We start from the raw sequence: 18921 nt of genomic DNA, 5'->3' as shown, positions 1-18921 counted from the left end.
GAAATATGCTGTTAATTGTTATATTAACGGCTTTAGATTTTACACTATATAAACTTCAATTAAAGTTTATTAGTTCAACACAAATTTGATTTATTGAAATAATAATAATAAATACAAATGCTTACGATAAATAAAAATAAATATTAATCAATTGACTAAAATTAAAATAAACGATAGTAGGTATATACCAATATACCTGTACATAGGTTTATTAAAATTAACGTATTTTGGTGATAAAATAATTTAATACCTTAGTTAATGTAATAAACTAATAACAAAAAAAAATATAAAAAATAATAATAATATTTGCGTCCTAAACATAATTAAAAATAAGACGCTTGTCTCGTGAACCAGTCTTGTTGGTGCATAAGTGCGTTGTATAAATAAAATTAGAACATAAATCAATTTACAGTTTTTAAATAGGTATACCTAAAACACTCCGGCTAATGCTTGTTTCGCTAAATTCTGTTTATAAAACGTACAATCATTATTATTGGTTTCCTGTTCATATTCGGGACTTTGTAAAATAATAATTCCTTCGTCTATCGCGTCGCTGCTAACTTGTTCGTTCAAAATTGGTGGAAGCTTCTCTGTGACTACAACGTCGTCGGTATTTAGCTGCAAATCACTTGCGTTCGCTGAATCTAACTCGTTTTCTTCCAATTCGATTTTCACTTCGATATCCTACAAATTAAAATACATTTAGCATTTGTATTAATGTTCGACCAGGACAAGGAAAAAGTTCTTAAAACGTTAAATAATAAAAAAAAATCGAATAGAATTTTGATACTTATAATAACCATAAACTAGAACACATTTAGTTTTATTAGTTTTTTAATTTGTTCAAAAATCAAATATCGGTTAAACCACAAGCTTCATGATAGTAGTTTGCAGTAAAGTTAAATTATATATTATTATATTGTTAAATACATTATTGTGTAGTGATTGTCTATTTCTACGGAAATAACCTTATGATTAAAAATATTTGGAATTCAAAATTAAAATGAGTGGAGTGATATGACAAATAGCTAAAGTTGTGGTAGTTCACGATCTGATATATATTTTCGAAGCTTATTACAAAATATATGTATATTTTAATTCAATAATCGATACTTAGGAATTCTATACATTTTTAGAATACTATTCCGTTTATGATTATAAAATTAAAAACATATAAATTATGGATTAAATGATTGTTTATAAAACTACGAAGTATAATAAGAATGATAATTAAATTAACATTTAAAAAAAATCAATTGTTTACCTGTTGAGATTCATCCGTTAATTGCAGACACTTGGAACTGTCCATTGTCGTATCAGCATCAATTATGGTGTCGAGTTCCCACCACGGTGAGTTAGAAGTTGCTTCGCCCTCGGACGGTGTGTGGTACGACGAAGATGACCTGGAAGGTGGCGTACCGGTACAGTCAGAAGCCGTCACAAAGTCTTCGGCGTCCGAACGGCTACTACCGCTTTGGATGTTCTCTTCCATTTTCATCTCCGTCGAGCAGTTCTTATTATTTCTATCAGACACTTTGTTCAGATTCACGTACCACTCCTGCAGCACCAACAGATTCGAATTTTAATTATTAATTATCATAATTATTGACCATTACACGTCATTGTATATTTTTATAATGGTTCATAACTTAATCAATGAAGGTTTAAAAGCCATATTATAGCAGTTCCTAACTAAATGATAATGTATAAAAATTATTAATATTTTTTATTTTTTTTTGGAAATTATATGAAATCCACAAAATTTCAAAGAATTGCAGATTTATGACCTGGTGATAGATTGTTGACGTGATGGGTGGTTTGATAAGTGTATATACCGTATAACCGAGTGGCGATTATAGATATTAAAAAATATATTCATAAATATTTATGAATTTACCTGTGTGACGTTACCGCTGGAATCGTCTAGCACGTGCGTAACCGTACTCTGTGCTAACCCGGATAGGGTGAAGTCCAATTGTTCGGCTAGCTCAGTGACTATGGACAATTTCTGACAAACCGAATCCACCGCACTCTCGTTGAGGTACCGTACGTCTTCGTTCCTAAAAAACGACACATTATCATCAGATAGTGTATGATAAACGACAACAAATAAACACATTAAATGCGTCAATGTTTTTTTTTTATATTTTTATATTTATTACTTTTGTTGAACGCAAAGAGGCTCGCGGAGTCTAGTTTTGAGCATGCGGCCAAGACGAACGGATCTACCGACTTCCAACAGAATTTTCTCCCGTGATACTAAACATTTGCGCAATCGACCTTTGTGTTTACTGGTGTTGTTGTTGTTCTCGTCTTGAATGGTTTGCACGGTTTCCATTAACTCTCTGAGTTGTACGCAGTACTAAAAAAACATATATATATATATTTATAATAATAAATAATAATGATAATAATGATTCAATTAACAATCATATGATTATGTATATAGCCATGAGCCATCGATATTACTGTATAGGCACAAAAATATTTTATTAATTTCGATATTAATATCAATATCATATTTCTATCCCATGGATTTTTAACTTTTTTTTACCTTATCGACGTTTCTGTGGTAAACGGTAGACACCCGTAACCGTGTCAATTGCTCTTGGCTGATATCGTCGAGTTGTTTCCAAGACTGCCATAGGCTATTGGCAAGTGTAGAATTTCTCGTTTCGGTCAATTTACAGGATTGTCGTAGGGCTAGAGCAGCGTTCAGCAACTGACAACCGTAATCATACGTACCCTACACAAATAAAACTGGTGTAATATTATTCAAGCGAGACTCGACCGGTAGTTTTTTTTCTGGATGATGAATTACTTTTGCGGTTTCTTGAAACGCTTGGTGTTCTTCTTTTTGAGCTTGAATTTCTTCTGCATTGGATCCTACGTGACAGTGTGATTTGAGCAGAACGTGGTACAAGTCTTCTAACCATTGGATTGCCTACAAATTATCGAATTAAATAATGTACTTGTACATGTTAAAATGTTTACAATTAATAAAAAAGTACAAATTATTAACATAATAATTAATAATTAATAAAAATTAAATAAAAAAATCAATAAATTAAATTATTATTAATTTTTTTTTTTTATTATAATTATTATTATTATTATTATTATTTTTTAATTATTATTATTATTATTATTATTAATTATTTTTATTTTGTGTTAACTAACAATGATAAAAAAAAAAAAAAACTTTAAGTTGTACTAAATGTCCAAATATTTTGTTTATATTTAAATGTTGTACCTATACAAAATACTCTGATAGTTAAAAACAATTAAATTACACGTTTGTTACTTCTTATAATAATTGATTTAAAATATATTATTATTGTAAGTTTTAATGTATAATTTAAGGATTTATTTTTCGTTATATAGGATACTATTATAGGTATAATAAGTTATAAATCTATTTAGAACTTACTTGTGAAGCGTCTGTTTCGTAGTTTAGTACATATGAAACCTGTTGTAACGTCAATCGCTGCAGTTCCACACTATCACAAAATAACTGACACCTAGCCTTAGTCATTTCTAATATTTCAGATACATTTACTATGTCCGCTTCATAATCAACATTTAATACGACACCCATGGCATTTTTGACTGGCATCGATAACATGTCAGATAACTTTTCACCTTCTTTTACTAAATCTCTTTCGATTTGTTCTAAACAATGTATATAATACACAATACATATAAAATTCAATAATTCTATCATTTTGCGACAAATCTTTATAATATATTTTATTTACCAATATTCTCTTGTTGTTGTTTTAACTGTAATAAGGTATTATCAGCTGAATCTAAGGCTTCAATGTCAGTACCCATCACCAAAGTTTCGTAAACATCACTTGTAGTTTGAAAATACTAAGCAAATTTGTATAAAATTTTATAGTATAATGAATAAAATTTTAAAAATAAAACAGCACATAACATAATGTAATATATACGATACCTCTGCAACCAATCGAAAAAATCGAGCGGACGTAATTAGCAAATTTCTCCTTCTTTCTAATCGTGTAGCAAAACTTCGGCACACAAAATCCATGAAATCCCGTTGTGCCAATAGGTCTTTATAGCATTGGGAGTTTGAGTTAGGAAGGTTATTGATTTTGTGCAGTAGTTCAGCATAATGTCCATAGGTGTCCTGTTTACAAACAATAAAATATATTCGTATTACAATATTATATATTATTCATTATTCAATATAAATACTACTTAAGCCAGATAAGATCCAGAGGAAAGAACTATTGTCTCTTAAAATACTATGGTATTCCTCTTATAATACAGTTACTCATTCTTTTTTTAATAACCTTATATTGATTCAATTCATTAGTTTGATATTATGTTTATGGATTTTTTAATGCAATAAAAGTTAAAATTGTTAATATGTAAATTAAATCTAGACGGGTATATAAAAAAATAAATAAATTGAATATTACTTGAAACGTTTCAAATCGTAAAAAGATAATAAATAAAATATTCGTGTGATCTACATTTTATATAGAAGTGCTTATTTTTATTTTTGAAAAGAAGTGTTGTCAAGCCGATTTAACCGTCAAGTTTCGTTTATCAAATGAAAAAAATAAAATTACCCGGCACTGGAGTTCAAACGCTTCGTGATTTCTTTTGTACTCTTCCGCCGAGACAATATCATAGCCTACTTGTTGTTTGCCGTTCAACATCTCTTCACCCGGCCCGAGAATCCAATTTACAACATGTTTTATGCCTTGTTCCAAATATCGCATTTCCTATATTATAACAAAGGTATAAGTGCAAATCAGAGAGGCGTGGTCTGATCAAAAAAACGGTTTAAAAAATACCTTAATACAGTCGACTTTTTTCTGTACGCCGTTCCAACAATCAACGATCACCATCATTTTATCGTGGACAATCCTCATATACCGGTCGAGCGCTTCTTTGGTATCCAAAACGTCCTGAGGAAACGGTTGTCCTTGATCCGCGTACATTTTGTCGATTCGCTGACATACCATCTGGCCGGACTGAGATACCTTTTTCACGTGTTCGATGACGACGTTATACTTTTCACCAGACACGGTCAACACGATGTCAGCAGTACTGTGCTTGAGCAAATCCTGATTGTTAATCAAGTGCTGTCTCAGTTTCTCCATATCAGACACGGCGATCTCTGAACTTTTGATAAACTCTTCAACTCGCTGTAAAAGACAACAGATGGTAAAATGTGGTTAAACACAGTAAGATCAATAAAAAAAAATTATCAAGAATAAAATGCACTTAATAGCGTACTATTGATGAGTTTTTTTGAAAGCCATAATTTTTGAACATCAAATTTTAGAAATGTCATTAGCTAATTGACTAATGGTTTAGTTAGGTTATTAATTATTATTGTTATAAATATAATATGTATACCTAATTTTATTTATGGAAATTCTTAAACAAAATTAGAATAAGAAACTTAAAATGTATCTTTTTTAAATGTAAACAAAAAAAACTTAAAAAGTTATAAAAATCGCAAAAATAATAATTTTTTTTTGACAATTTTGATTGGTAGTAACCAAATCATAAAAAATATTTATCAAAACTTTAATACTATTTGAGTTAATAAATAATAAGTATTTACTGAAATAATCATTAACCTGTTTATAAAAACAAGTTTTAAATATTATGTAGATAATGTATATTGAGTAGTGAGTACCTATAGCAAATAGGTTTATTAATTATTTTTTTTTAATTTTAATTCACAATATAATCGATTTTTCTATAAAATTTGTAATTTATGTAGTATGCTTTTTTTGTAGTTGTATTTCTACAATTAATAAACTTATAAAATAATCTAAATAATTAACAATTTAAATTATAGCGAAGGCAGTTTTTTATGTTTGGCTTTACATTATTCTTATTCTTTCTATTTTATCTTACTTTATTGAATATTTATGATTTATATAATAATACCATTTTGAAAATTGCGTGAAAATTTACCAAGTTATATATACTGAAACATAATTAAATCTATAACTTATTATGTGTTCTGAGACTTTTGTACTCTAAAATATAAATTTTCTAAAATTGTAGACTAAAATATACTTTTTTACAACTTTTTTATTTCAAAATCTTATTTTTCTAAAACAAACTTCTAAAAAATGCATTTGACCAAAACGTATAATAGCGAAAAATCCTATTTTCTATATTAAAAAGATACTTACCACACGATTGTGTATCCATTGCTCGTGGTTATAAGTCCAAGATCCGCCTAAATCGGTGGGTAATTGATCTTGCGATATGTACTTGTGGATTCTGGACAATGGCACAAAAATTGGCTACAGAAAAAGTTACGTGTTCAGTAATAACAATAATCTACGATTCCGGCAATAAATAAATAGGTACTAAGAGCCTTAAATTAATTATTTTATACACATACTTCTCCTTCAGTCCTAGACTTCGTACAATTTTCTACACGTTGTTTATCCCAAAACACGTCCAATCTCACAATTAACATTGCTCCGATATTCACGTCTAATATTTCAAAAACTTTGTGCATGACGCTTTTGGTTGTTTTCCATGTACTTCGTTGAGCATCGAGCACAACGCACAATCCAGTCTGTCTCGTTTCTGGACTATAATTATAATATTATACTTAGATAAAAATTATAATAATCAAATTAAAAATATCAATCATACAAGTTTTTTACAAATAAATCTGATGATAATAATATGTTAACATTTTAATTTTAAAATTTAAATTTAAAAATGAAACTAATTAGGTACCTAATGCAATTTAATTTTAATTTTTTTATTTTCTTTATAATAGTTTATTGTAAATCCCATAGTGGTTTATATTTTTAATATTTTATTAAAAATTTAAAATGTTGACATTGTTTTTAACTTAACTGGTATGTTCTATAGTTATACATCACTGAACTTAATGTGTTATAATTTATTCAAGCTTATATAAGTTATATAATATTTAAACAAATAAACTACAGGTACATCAGAATAACAAAAAAAAACAATCACAGTTTTGTTTTCAGCTTCGTCCATTATTATGATTAAAAATTATCGCGTTCTAAAGGAATCATAATAAAAACAAATGTTTAAAAAAATAATTATTATTCTTTTAAATAATTTAAAGTGGTAATAATTAAAATTAATTTTCTTTTTTCATAAAGGTGCGTCGTTTAATGACTTGAAAATTATAATAACATTATAAAAGGTTATTGCATACATAATAATCAAAATTAAAATAGTATTAAAGCTATATAAAAAATCTATTATACATATATTCATACATTTAAATTGTAAAAATTTAAAACAAAAAAACTAAAAAGTGTTTGTTGTTTACTCGCCAGGTGGGCTACCGTCATTTTTATTATAGGTCAACAGACTCTTTAAATAACCTATCGATTTTTTTTTTCAATTTAGTAAGACAGGTTTTTTTAATTCTGAGCACATTTTAACCATTTAATGATTTAGAATATCGTATACTAATTGATGCGGAAATATCAAGTTAAAATAATGATGATGCTGTACCTAGGTACCTAATACTGTTATAATATTTTATTATTCGTTGTTTCCAACAGATTTATTCTGATAAGGTGAAAAATATTAATAAAATGTACGTATTGAAATTATATAATTTTAAATGATTATGATACCATGTATGCTATATTATATGTTGAAGGTTAATTTATTAACATTTAATATTTAAGACTGGTATAGTTGTATTGTATATATATATATATATATATATATATGTACACAATTTTATACAAAATTTATACCTACATCGTATTTATTCTCAGTGTTTTGTTATTGTATTATACATATTTAAAAAAAAAATAAGTTATCAAAATGTCTCCTCTTTTGACGTGAAAAATATAGTAATGTTTTATGAAACACACAAGTAATAACAAAAAAAACGGCTTTCTCTCCAAGGCTTAAAAATGATTCAGCGACCTACGCAAAAAATGATTTAACTTAATCTAAAATTATAATTCAACGGAGATTTGTGTTCATTTTTTAGTAGGTACATATTTTAAAGTCATACTATAAACTTAGTAAAACGTATAAGTGTCTTAAACATAGAGCATCTATATTAATCTTGTTTTATCACCTGATTTTTTTCAGTGCCTACTCATTTATTTTCATTTTTAATCATTTTAAATTATATGGAACAAGTATTTTTTACTTTTTTAAAATTCACTTTATTTCTTATTGTTTAGTCTATGGCTTTAAATAATAATGAAAAAAAATTGTTCCTCTGTAATCATTTTCTATAATAACTGTAATATAATACAATATTATAGCGCTCTTTAATTTAATTCTGAATTAGTAGCCATGCTTTTACGTGTATCATAAAGCAGTTCCATCATTAATGAATTAATGAATTTTTAAACGTTCTAATACGTTTTAACAATTGAAATGACTGTCAAATCTTATGATTATTTTATTAAATAACCATCTAGTGCAATAAAACTGAAGCAGTAAAATAAGTATACAATAAATTGATTTAATTTATTGTATTGTAACAAACATGTCACTTGATAACCTATTTATTATTTAATCGATTATGTATTTATGAACAAACTCAATTTAATTTAAATACTAGGTACATTATGTTATCTTTTTATTATATTATATCTATTAAATATTTCTTTTTAAATGATTTTGATTTTTATAAATGAATCAAAGGACTAAAAGAGTGTTTAAATGAAATTCATTAATTTGAATATGATTTTTATTTACGACTATTTTATGCTTTGGTAAGGGTACACTTTACAATCTTTACAATGACTACATATATATATATATATAGTACTACATTATACTCAATGATAATACGTATGTAAATTCAGTGTAGAATAGAAGTTTTAACACAATAGCACATTATATCCAAAAACCGTGAGTGTGTTATGATTAGGAGGTACCTCTCATCAGTTTTTAAACTATTTTATGTATTCATAAAACATTAGCGTTTATACGATAAATCGTAATACAGACAGTGATCATTACAATAAGCAGATTGCATAGATAATAATATATTATACACGCTACGGAAGTATGTGACCTTTACCCGCAGCTAATATGGTAGATAATGTTCAAGTGTAACTGTCGCCATAAAATTGAGCAACTTTCTCTTAACAATGAGGTTGTCGTTTGTAAGTAAACTAAATTATTCAAAAATTAGCATTTGTATTGAACAAATATTAGAAATACACATTCAGTAGATAATGTTTTGTACATTTTTAGCCTAGTTTATATGAAATAAATAAAATATGCACAAAATATAATATGAGCAAACTAAAATCTTTAGCAATTTAGACAACAACAATTTTGTCAAATAGACAATAACCATTATATACTTTTGTCTATAACTTATACCATAACATTAAGTTTCCATTTATATAGTTATTAATAAGACAAATAACAACACTGTAATACAAATTAATCTAATTAAATAACTTTTAAATACTATTTTTGTAATAAAAAAAAAAATATGATAGTTATTATATACATATTTACTATTTATACAGCTATATACTTTACGTACAACTTAATTAAAACTAATATAGTAAGTGATAAAATATCGATCGTAAAACTTATTTACGTAATATACGAGTAATATGATACTTCAATAGTTTAACGATGTAATTTTTAAATTTGTTTAGTAGTTGCAATAGTTACTGCCTATGGTTTTCGGTTTCCCCAAGCCTTATATAAACAACTTTATGAAAAGGGGAAATCTATAAAAAAAAAATGGTAAGGTAAACTCATTAAGTTTTTTTTTTTATCCGAACTTTTCTAAAATTTTGAATCGTTATTCAGATAATAAGATTAATCATAAATTTTTAATAATAATACCCACGTCATTGTCTTTCCATGGGAGGAAAAAGGTAAAATAAGTGGTCAATACCTGGTTTCTGTAGCCTTCGGGTGCAGTACATTCTGTATGGCTTTTTTATATTTCATACCATGTCTATCGACGAAGGAATATTATGGCAATGTGAAGGAAAGTAGATTAATTTTTTTATGGGCTCTGCCTGGTATACCTTAAAATAGCACGGCTTTTCAACATAATAAATTGTAAGAAAATATCAATTATTTAAAATAGTACTTAAATGTTTGTTTGTCTTTTAAACAGTTTTATTTGAAAAAAAAATAATTTAATAAAATTAATATACCTATCATTAAAATATTTTTAATCAATTGCATACATGATAATATATTACACATTTTCTGTGAACCACACACCGTGACTTTCTGTTTGCCCATGTCGGTAAGAAGAAAAAACAGAAAATATAATCAATTATAGTCACCCTCAACTCTGTTTAAAAAAGATATTTTTTCTTAAAATGTAGAGATATTAAAATAAACATTTGAACGAGTACTTTTTTAAGTTCTTGGACTTTGTGAATTTAAAATTTTAGTGATATTAATATTCATTTAATGAAATTTTTAAAACGATTTAATTATTTTTAAAGATTGTTATCCTTACTATAAACATTTCAATAATTGAGAAACATTCGTCTAAATTTTAAATTATGCAATTTCGCATAACATTTTTTCAATAAAATTATTCATTAAATAATTTAAAGTAAAAACAGTAGGGGAGTTCTGATTTAAAAAACAGAAGTTTTTATTACCACAGAAAATTTTTTAAGTAGTAAGTAAGAAACTAATTAAAAAAAATGGAACGAGCATACTTGGTAAATCACTTTATATAATCTACAAATACACAAAAATATTGAGTAGGTACCTATATAAAGACGAATAGTATCTTAAAGCCGTGTCCAAGTGGCTATTGATCCACGGCTGTACGACCACCACAACCAACGGCCGTCCGTCCAGGTCTCGTCCTCCGGGTATGGTAGCGACGCGTTCTTGAAGAACGGGTATGATGTCGGCTGCCTCCATGCTAGCTCCACCGCCGATATTACACAAGACTAAAAAAAAAAAGGAAAGAACAAATTTAACGATAAAATATACAAGAAAAAAATTAATTTTGCGGTTCCGGGGAATCCTGAGATAAAAACTGGTTTATTGGATCTATATTTATTTACACCACATACAATACTTCTACCTACATATTATTGCCAATAGGATTAAAGTATATACTAAAGGTATTTAGCTGATACCCCATAGGGATAAGGACGAAAATAATAATTATATTACTATTATTGCGTGTGCGACCAGCTTTGCCGGGTAATTGTTCGACTGAGTGTATAACATTAGGCCTACGCATCTTATATAGTTATATCATATTATATATAAATATGCATTAGATACAATGAAAGATATTATTTTTATTTCTGTATAATATACGAGTATACAACAGGGTGTAACATTTAAAACTAAAAAATGCAATTAACTAACCATGTAATTATTAATTATAAGTAAAACTTGTATTCTTATCAATATTGTTAATTTTTTTTAGTGCTAAATATTGTGTATTATAATTTTATTAAAATGAAAAAAATGTAAATACCTACATTTATCAGAATAAAATAATAAGTAAATTATACCAGATATCTATTAGTTATGCCTATTGTACTCTGTATAATATGTAGATTATGCGTTCGGTTTCTAAAAATTTTTATAATCAACGTAAAATCGATTAAGTAAATTTTATACATTAGGTATTTTATTCAATTTTGACTTTTAAATTTATTTCATGGAATCACCTGTTCGATAAACAGGTAAATAAATCAACTCATTTAATTAATTTGATGTATTGTTTTTTCTCTAGTAAAAACATTAAATAATTTTTCAAATTAAAATCACCATTTATGGTTTGTAAATTTATTATGTTTGAATTTTGTGCCAAATTACTAAGCATGACGTTTATATTAAGTAACAAGTAACATAAGTAACTACATAAATAATATTTTAATAACATAATTAAACACTGTACAGATTTATTGGCTATTGTTATAATAACAAAATGTTATATTTATTTAGATTTATTGGTTTCCAATTTTAAAATATAAACATTGATTATAAAATATGTATAAATTAAATAGTCAGCATATTATTGTACATAAATAAAATATAGATAAATTATATTTAAATGACATATGCAATATTATTTGTACTAACTGTGTTCGCTATAATCTTATATTATTACATGATACATATTTTATTTTATTGATTGTTTTTATTAAATAATACTAACGAAATACGTTCGCATTTGAAATAGTACCTATGTAGTATAATTAAAACAATTTTCTAATTTAACATGACATTAGCATTTAGTGTTTTATGTAAGTACCTAATGTTTAACTAGTTATATTTTATTCTTTTACTTTTAAATTTCAAGGACTATTTATATATTTATATCTAAGTGTAATTTTATATGCATTTAATGATATTTAGTCCAGAAAGTTACAAGTCACTTTGCCAAGAAATAACTACCCTTCCCTTGAAAATATGTCCTTGAAGTTTTTACTTCGAAATTAACATGTTAATTAATAATTATCTTAAATTTAAACTGTTATTTCATAAAATAAATTTTAACTATACAGCTATATAAATAATACTGTTACGTTAAAAAATACACTCTAAAAATGGTATCATAGAAATATATAAATCCATAAAATTATCACAGTTTTTAGTAAAATTAACAAATATTTCAGTGATTATCCTAAATTATGTAAATTACTAAAAACCCATGCTTAACTATTATCGTAAAATATGATTTCAACCAAAAACGTATTTCAGATAAAACAATTCGAATAACTATTCCCTCTCATTATGAACTAAATATATTATATAATATTTTTTAAATATTAAATGGAAGTTATAAGAGATGATCCATTTAACGTAATTTAATGTAAAACCATTTTTTAACCACGTAACGTTTATCCTTTTATAGTTTTATTACACTATAATATTATATTGCAACGTTTTTCGTTTTCTTCAGTTTCTGAAGTATCTGTAATAATATAGTCAAGACAGTCAAGCATATTATGCATGATAATCTCACACCCATAGTACTTGACGTTGTTGACAAAAAACAATATTAAAAATATTTTTTTTTACGTTTTTTGTATGCGTTTAAAATACAATAATTTTAAGTCAACAAACGAGAACAAAATATATGACTTTTCGAAGCTATAAAATCTGGCAGAATGTTAACTCAAGTTTCTAATTCTTTCAAAATGAAATTAAGTACCTACCTACCTACCTATATTTTTAGTTTTACTCATTGTGTAATTTTCTATTTTTTTCAAAAATCCATGTTTTGTATCACACACCTAATAATTACAGTTTTTCTTTCGTTGCATTTTATTCCAATATTATATCGAGAAAGAGTAGTAACACATTAAGATTTCATACTCATTGTTAATTATTTTTAATTTCAAACATTATCAATAAATAAATTATTATGATAAAATATTATGTTAAATTATTTTTACAGAATAGAACAAATATATATAAAAAATATAGTAAAAACATTAAGTTATATTATGTTGTAAAATAATCAAATTAAACAAACTAATCGACATGTTTTGAAATGTAAATAATTTTTAATTTTTTAATTTGCTTTTTTAATATTCTCTACATTTTTAATTTAAATTATTATTTTATTATGTTTGTACGTAAATAATTTATACAACTTATTATATTTTAAATACTAAAGTACTATACAAATAGTTTAGCTATTAAAATGTTTAGCTTTAAAAAAAAAACAGCTTCATTTATTCAACTATTAAAAATAATATTGTATTATTATTAAACAGAGTATTGTTAATGCATTTACCTATTTCATTGACCTAACCTAACTTTCATTTTATTGTTACCTACCTATCCCTTTATTTATCTGTTCATTCGTCTGTGAACATTTCTCATGTAAGTTATAATTAGAAATCCATTGTTAAAAATTAAAAGTAATATTATAAATTATGATTAAATTGTTCATCCCATAATAATAGAATCAAAGGTCAATACATTGAAGAAAATAATGACATCAATCTAGTATATCATAATATTAAAAAAAAATTTCAAAATTGGTAATAAATAATACTTAATATATTTTTTTAATCTTTAGTTTTAGTCAGTGTAGGTATAATTAATACCATTGATTATATGTAATCAATGGTAATACAGATTAACTATAGAAAAATGTATAGAGTATTCCTTTAATTTAAAAAGACATAAAATACTCTTAATATTTTTAGATTAATTTAGGTTAATTATGACTTATGAAATGTTTTTCCATTATTTTCTATCCTTAGCAACTTCTCTTATTTTTCATAAGCCTTTTACTACTACCAACATAATTTGTTGCATATAAAGCGGGTTAGTCTTTTTCTCTCTGATTTCTTTCCTATAATTTTTCCTTCAATTATGATGTTTTCCACTTATTTTTCCTAATAAGAAGTCCTATGCATTTCTTTATTTAATCTACAATTATTGTACTTCATATAGAGTACACCTCTTAATTCAATACAATTAATATAATTTCGTGTTATACTGAGAATATTATTTATTATTTTTATTATTTAAAATCTATATAGTTTTAATGTGTATAATAAGTTAGCTTGATGACATATATTAGAATACTATAATATAACAAAGAAATTTTGCATTTATGTGTAGGCACTTAACAGTACCACCTGATAAGAAAATTTTAAACAAACGTAAATTATTTAAAACAACATTTTTAATGTTATTAAAATTGAATTATTTTTTAGTATTTTTACTTATATTTTATTTTATAAAAACGCAAAAGAATTAACAAAAGAATTGTGCAAAATAAAATAAACTAAAATAGCTTTTATTATTTTTTCGTTGAACCAATTTAATGTGTAGAATATAATTTACAAACAATATTAATTAAGAGAATACCTACAGTATTTTCACTCAGATTAATGAGTACAGAGTTACAGAATACAGATTACTATATTTAAAATTTCAATTAATAACTTTTATACGATTTAAAAAATAAAGAAAAATTACATAATTACCAACATGAATAACATAATGTAATTTTACTTCTTTGTTGTTTTCAAGAAATTCGTAGAAAAGGTAGAATAATTCTAAATGGAAAAAACAACTAATTATGAAATATAAACAAAAACGCCATAAAGTTATAGAATATTTTAATAATATATATTATTTATCTAATAATAAAATTATTAAATTTAAAATAATTACAATAAATAGATAACATTTCTAAAATTATTTTATCAAATAGGTACATTTAATTATAAACAAGAGTTTCTACTGTAATATCAAATTTTAATTTTATATTAAATATAACATCATATTATGTGCTCCTTAATAATGTATTTAGGTTCTAGTTTATATTTTTATTTTAAATTACAAAAAAAGGTTTGTAATGTTAGAATATTTTGAATGCAAGTTTTATAGTTTATTTGAACTTTTTAAGCTACAACAGATATAATTCATAACGAATTTATTAATAAAAATAAGTATTACATTTAATAAATCATTACCAAGCTATAATCTAAAACATTTTATTACGTTACGGATACATGATATTAATTTAAAATATCTATATACAAAATATAGAGCAAGAGGCCGTGCGTTATTATAATATTAATATAATATGTTTGCTACATCTAGATTTTTTTCATATAGGTACAATTAATACACGAGCCATTAAATAGGAGAAAACTCGTTAACCTATATTTAGCATGATCAAAACCGAAATCACGTCAAATTTAGCTTATATTTTAGAGACTGTATTTTAAATAATATCGTATTACTCAGTGAAATCTCTCTCAACAGCAAAAGCGTATAGTAATAATAATATATTAACATTCTCAAGAAAAGGAAGCAAATTATTACTCGCAAAGTCGCATTTCATGTTGACTATTTTTATAATATTATACCACTACGAGTTCATAGTATTTGCTGTGCTGTGATAAACTTCCTCAAAAAAAAAAAAAAAAACAATATATAGCCCATAAAAGAGCCAAAGTAATCAGTTTTTTACAGCCGACAATAAAAAACTTTTTTTAAACACGTACTAGTCGGCAGCGTTCGCTTTTTGTTTAAAACCAATAACAGTCGTTTTTTTTCTTTTTAGTTGATTCTTATAATACATTACTACGTTTTCTTTTTAAACCATAAGACTCAAAGTGTATATTTCTACTTTTATACGTTTGTAGATTATGAGAATTTATTTTTTCTAGATAGGTAAATATGATTAAGATAAAAATTTCGCACTAGAAAAAGGGTTCGATAATATAGCAATAATACTTATTGAATTTATATACTACACTAGTATACAGCTATAGGTTTATATGGGAACTTTAAATACACGTGGATGATGTGTATTATTTATGTACGTTACAAAAACAATGATGTCATTATATTATAACTGACAGCATAGTATAATTTCTCAAACAGAGTTCCTTGGAGACAAAACGAAAACCCGAAAAATAATAATAATAATAAAATAATTGCAGGAAACACTTTACCGTGCAAGTAGTTAATTTGAACACGTGTCCCGTCTAGTTTGTCCGTTTTTTAACCGTCAAAACGCATTCACAGCGAATATATTGTCAGTTTAGTCTCAACCGTTCTTTTTACATAATATATTATACTAACAATACCCATCGGACCTTGACACCTGCGGATTGGCTTAAAATCAATTAGATAACTGGTTAAAATTTTTTTTTTTAGTTAAGAAATGAAATAGCAATATGGAAAAAAGGTGTTATGATAATAAAAATAATATTAAAAGAATTTAAAGTTTGTAAATTACGAGTTAAAACTAACGAGCATACAAATAATACATTATGTCGCGATATAATAATATTCAACCACTTACACATGTAGTTATTATATAATACATATTAATATTTCGATTTAAAAACAACGTATTTGTGATATTTTGATACAGTTCTTTACATTTTACATAATTATTACTGTTCTGCGCGTAAATACATATTTAAAACACAATGAATACTCATTCTGAACTATTTTTTTCTTCAGAAAGGTTTCGTTTTTATGGATAACCGGTTGGGTTAATAGAATAATAATATATACTTGGATGATAAAAGGCATTTATAATAAGCGTAATAACCAGTACGACTATTTGGTATGTATCACGTATGTTGTGTATGAAAGTCGGAGTCGGCTTTATAAAAACAAGACGTGTAAAGTAAACAAAAAAATATATATTTATATATTTTTAAACTTTCCTTAATAAAACGACCACTATTCCAAAGTAATATACATCATATGATTTACGTTTCACAAACATAATAAAAAAGTGAAATTCTATACATTTTAAGCTCTAAAATAACGTTTAAAATTCAACTTTAAATTAAAGGATTGGAAATGTTTATCGGTATTTATACTACGAAGTTGTGTATTAAAATATGATACAATTCCTTCCCTTCTCTCTGCAGTACCACCTATGTAATGATTTTATTATTTCATTCATCATATTATCTTGAGAATACTTTAATTTGGTTATTAAAATTAATTTAGTATACATTTAACCTGATTGTTCATAAATTTGAAAATTTAAGATTCCATTTTAATTTAAAATATTAAAAAACAAAATGTAATTGTAAATAATTAATATCCTTTATTTCTAAACTCTAAAAACCTATATTTGTTTTCCATTTAGATTCTTGCTATACAGTATACAACGTATGCATTTCAAAAAAATCTTATCAGTTCTAAAATGTAACATATTAGTCATATTACATTAAATTATTAATATAGCTATGAGAACACAGATGCCGATACGATTTTGGGATAACGCATATAAGTTTGAAAACGACGACGAATTGAAGTTTTAAACATAACAATTTAAACTTTAAGTGATGTACCAACCAGTTTCTTATGTCGTTTAAGTCCAAATGGGTTCGGCGGCAATGTAGCGTTGGTCCGGGCAATGAAGTATCCTCGTGATCTGCTTGCCGCCGAGCAGATCCACAGGATTCACATTATGGCACGGGCTCGTTTGATCCGAAAAAAAACGGCGTCGTACTATTTAAAACGGAAACGGACAAAATCACTGGAGAAAACAACAACTGCCGGTCAGGCACACGCCAAGACGCGACACGACGGCGACAAACTTTCAAACACTAAACTCGACGTAGTACTGCTCAGTGCTCACTCGTTCAGAGCTCGTCGGCGCGCCGAAGGGAAAACAAAAACAGAGAGACGGATCGAAAACCAGTTTGTCGACGCCGCGCCGCCGGCGGTGGTAGTACCTGCCAGGATAGCCAAACAGCTGATGTTGTATAATATTAAATTATTTTTATGTATAGGTATATTTTACTCGGTCCAACGCGTATATCTTATACCACCTATATCTACTTATGCGCGTATTATACATTTATACCTGTACACACACACGCACGCACGCTAACACACACGATATACGCGTATACACGCGAGACGAGGACCCACGCCCCGTTTACACGGTGTTGACATACTTCGCCCTTGCTCCTCAGCTCCGCGCCGGTCCGATTACCGAGTAAGAGATATAATAAGAAAGACAGAAAAGAGAAAGAGAGTGAGTGAGTGTGTGTGTGTACGTGGGAGAGAGGGTATAGAAAGAGAATAAGAAAAGCGATATGAAATAACGCGTATTCGTATAGAACCGTGTAGAGGTACGCGCACACGTTATAAATGCGTAAGAGAACAATAAAAAAAAAAAAATAAATAATAATAAATATATAGTACGAATGTTATATACATACGCCGGCTAAAACCGTATTGTACGCGGGAAAACTACCCCGATGACGACTATCGGTGATACAAACTGACTACCGAGGTATGTTGCCCAATGATAACAACAATGATGTACAGTATTGTATTTGTATAGTACTGTCTTGCTATGGTGAATATTATGGTCCGACTGTTTTCGGCCACTGCAGTCTTCTCAAGTACTTTATATTTATATACGATATGATGTATTGTACGAATCACGACAAAATTACTTTA

The 18921-nt window shown here is 26.5% G+C and overlaps 1 protein-coding gene across 1 annotated transcript; it reads right to left on the bottom strand.

The window, feature by feature from the left end:
• Window positions 1-429: 429 nt before the first annotated feature.
• On the bottom strand, window positions 430-18086 carry LOC112600863 (SEC14 domain and spectrin repeat-containing protein 1-B). The gene is made up of 15 exons (XM_025348185.1): window positions 17803-18086; window positions 10742-10928; window positions 6407-6602; window positions 6192-6305; window positions 4830-5183; window positions 4602-4757; window positions 3962-4153; window positions 3759-3873; window positions 3431-3672; window positions 2822-2944; window positions 2555-2746; window positions 2163-2362; window positions 1898-2060; window positions 1265-1558; window positions 430-684 (listed from the first exon to the last, which is right to left on the bottom strand). Exons 2-15 carry the CDS (start codon window positions 10897-10899, stop codon window positions 430-432), a joined length of 2754 nt encoding a protein of 917 aa, XP_025203970.1. The 5' UTR covers window positions 10900-10928; window positions 17803-18086.
• Between the last annotated feature and the right edge of the window lie 835 nt (window positions 18087-18921).

This window comes from Melanaphis sacchari, unplaced genomic scaffold (genome assembly GCF_002803265.2).
Source record: "Melanaphis sacchari strain LSU unplaced genomic scaffold, SCAv2.0 Contig72_pilon_pilon, whole genome shotgun sequence".
Taxonomy (NCBI): Eukaryota; Metazoa; Arthropoda; class Insecta; order Hemiptera; family Aphididae; genus Melanaphis; species Melanaphis sacchari.
This window is presented reverse-complemented; position numbering and strand designations above follow the sequence as displayed.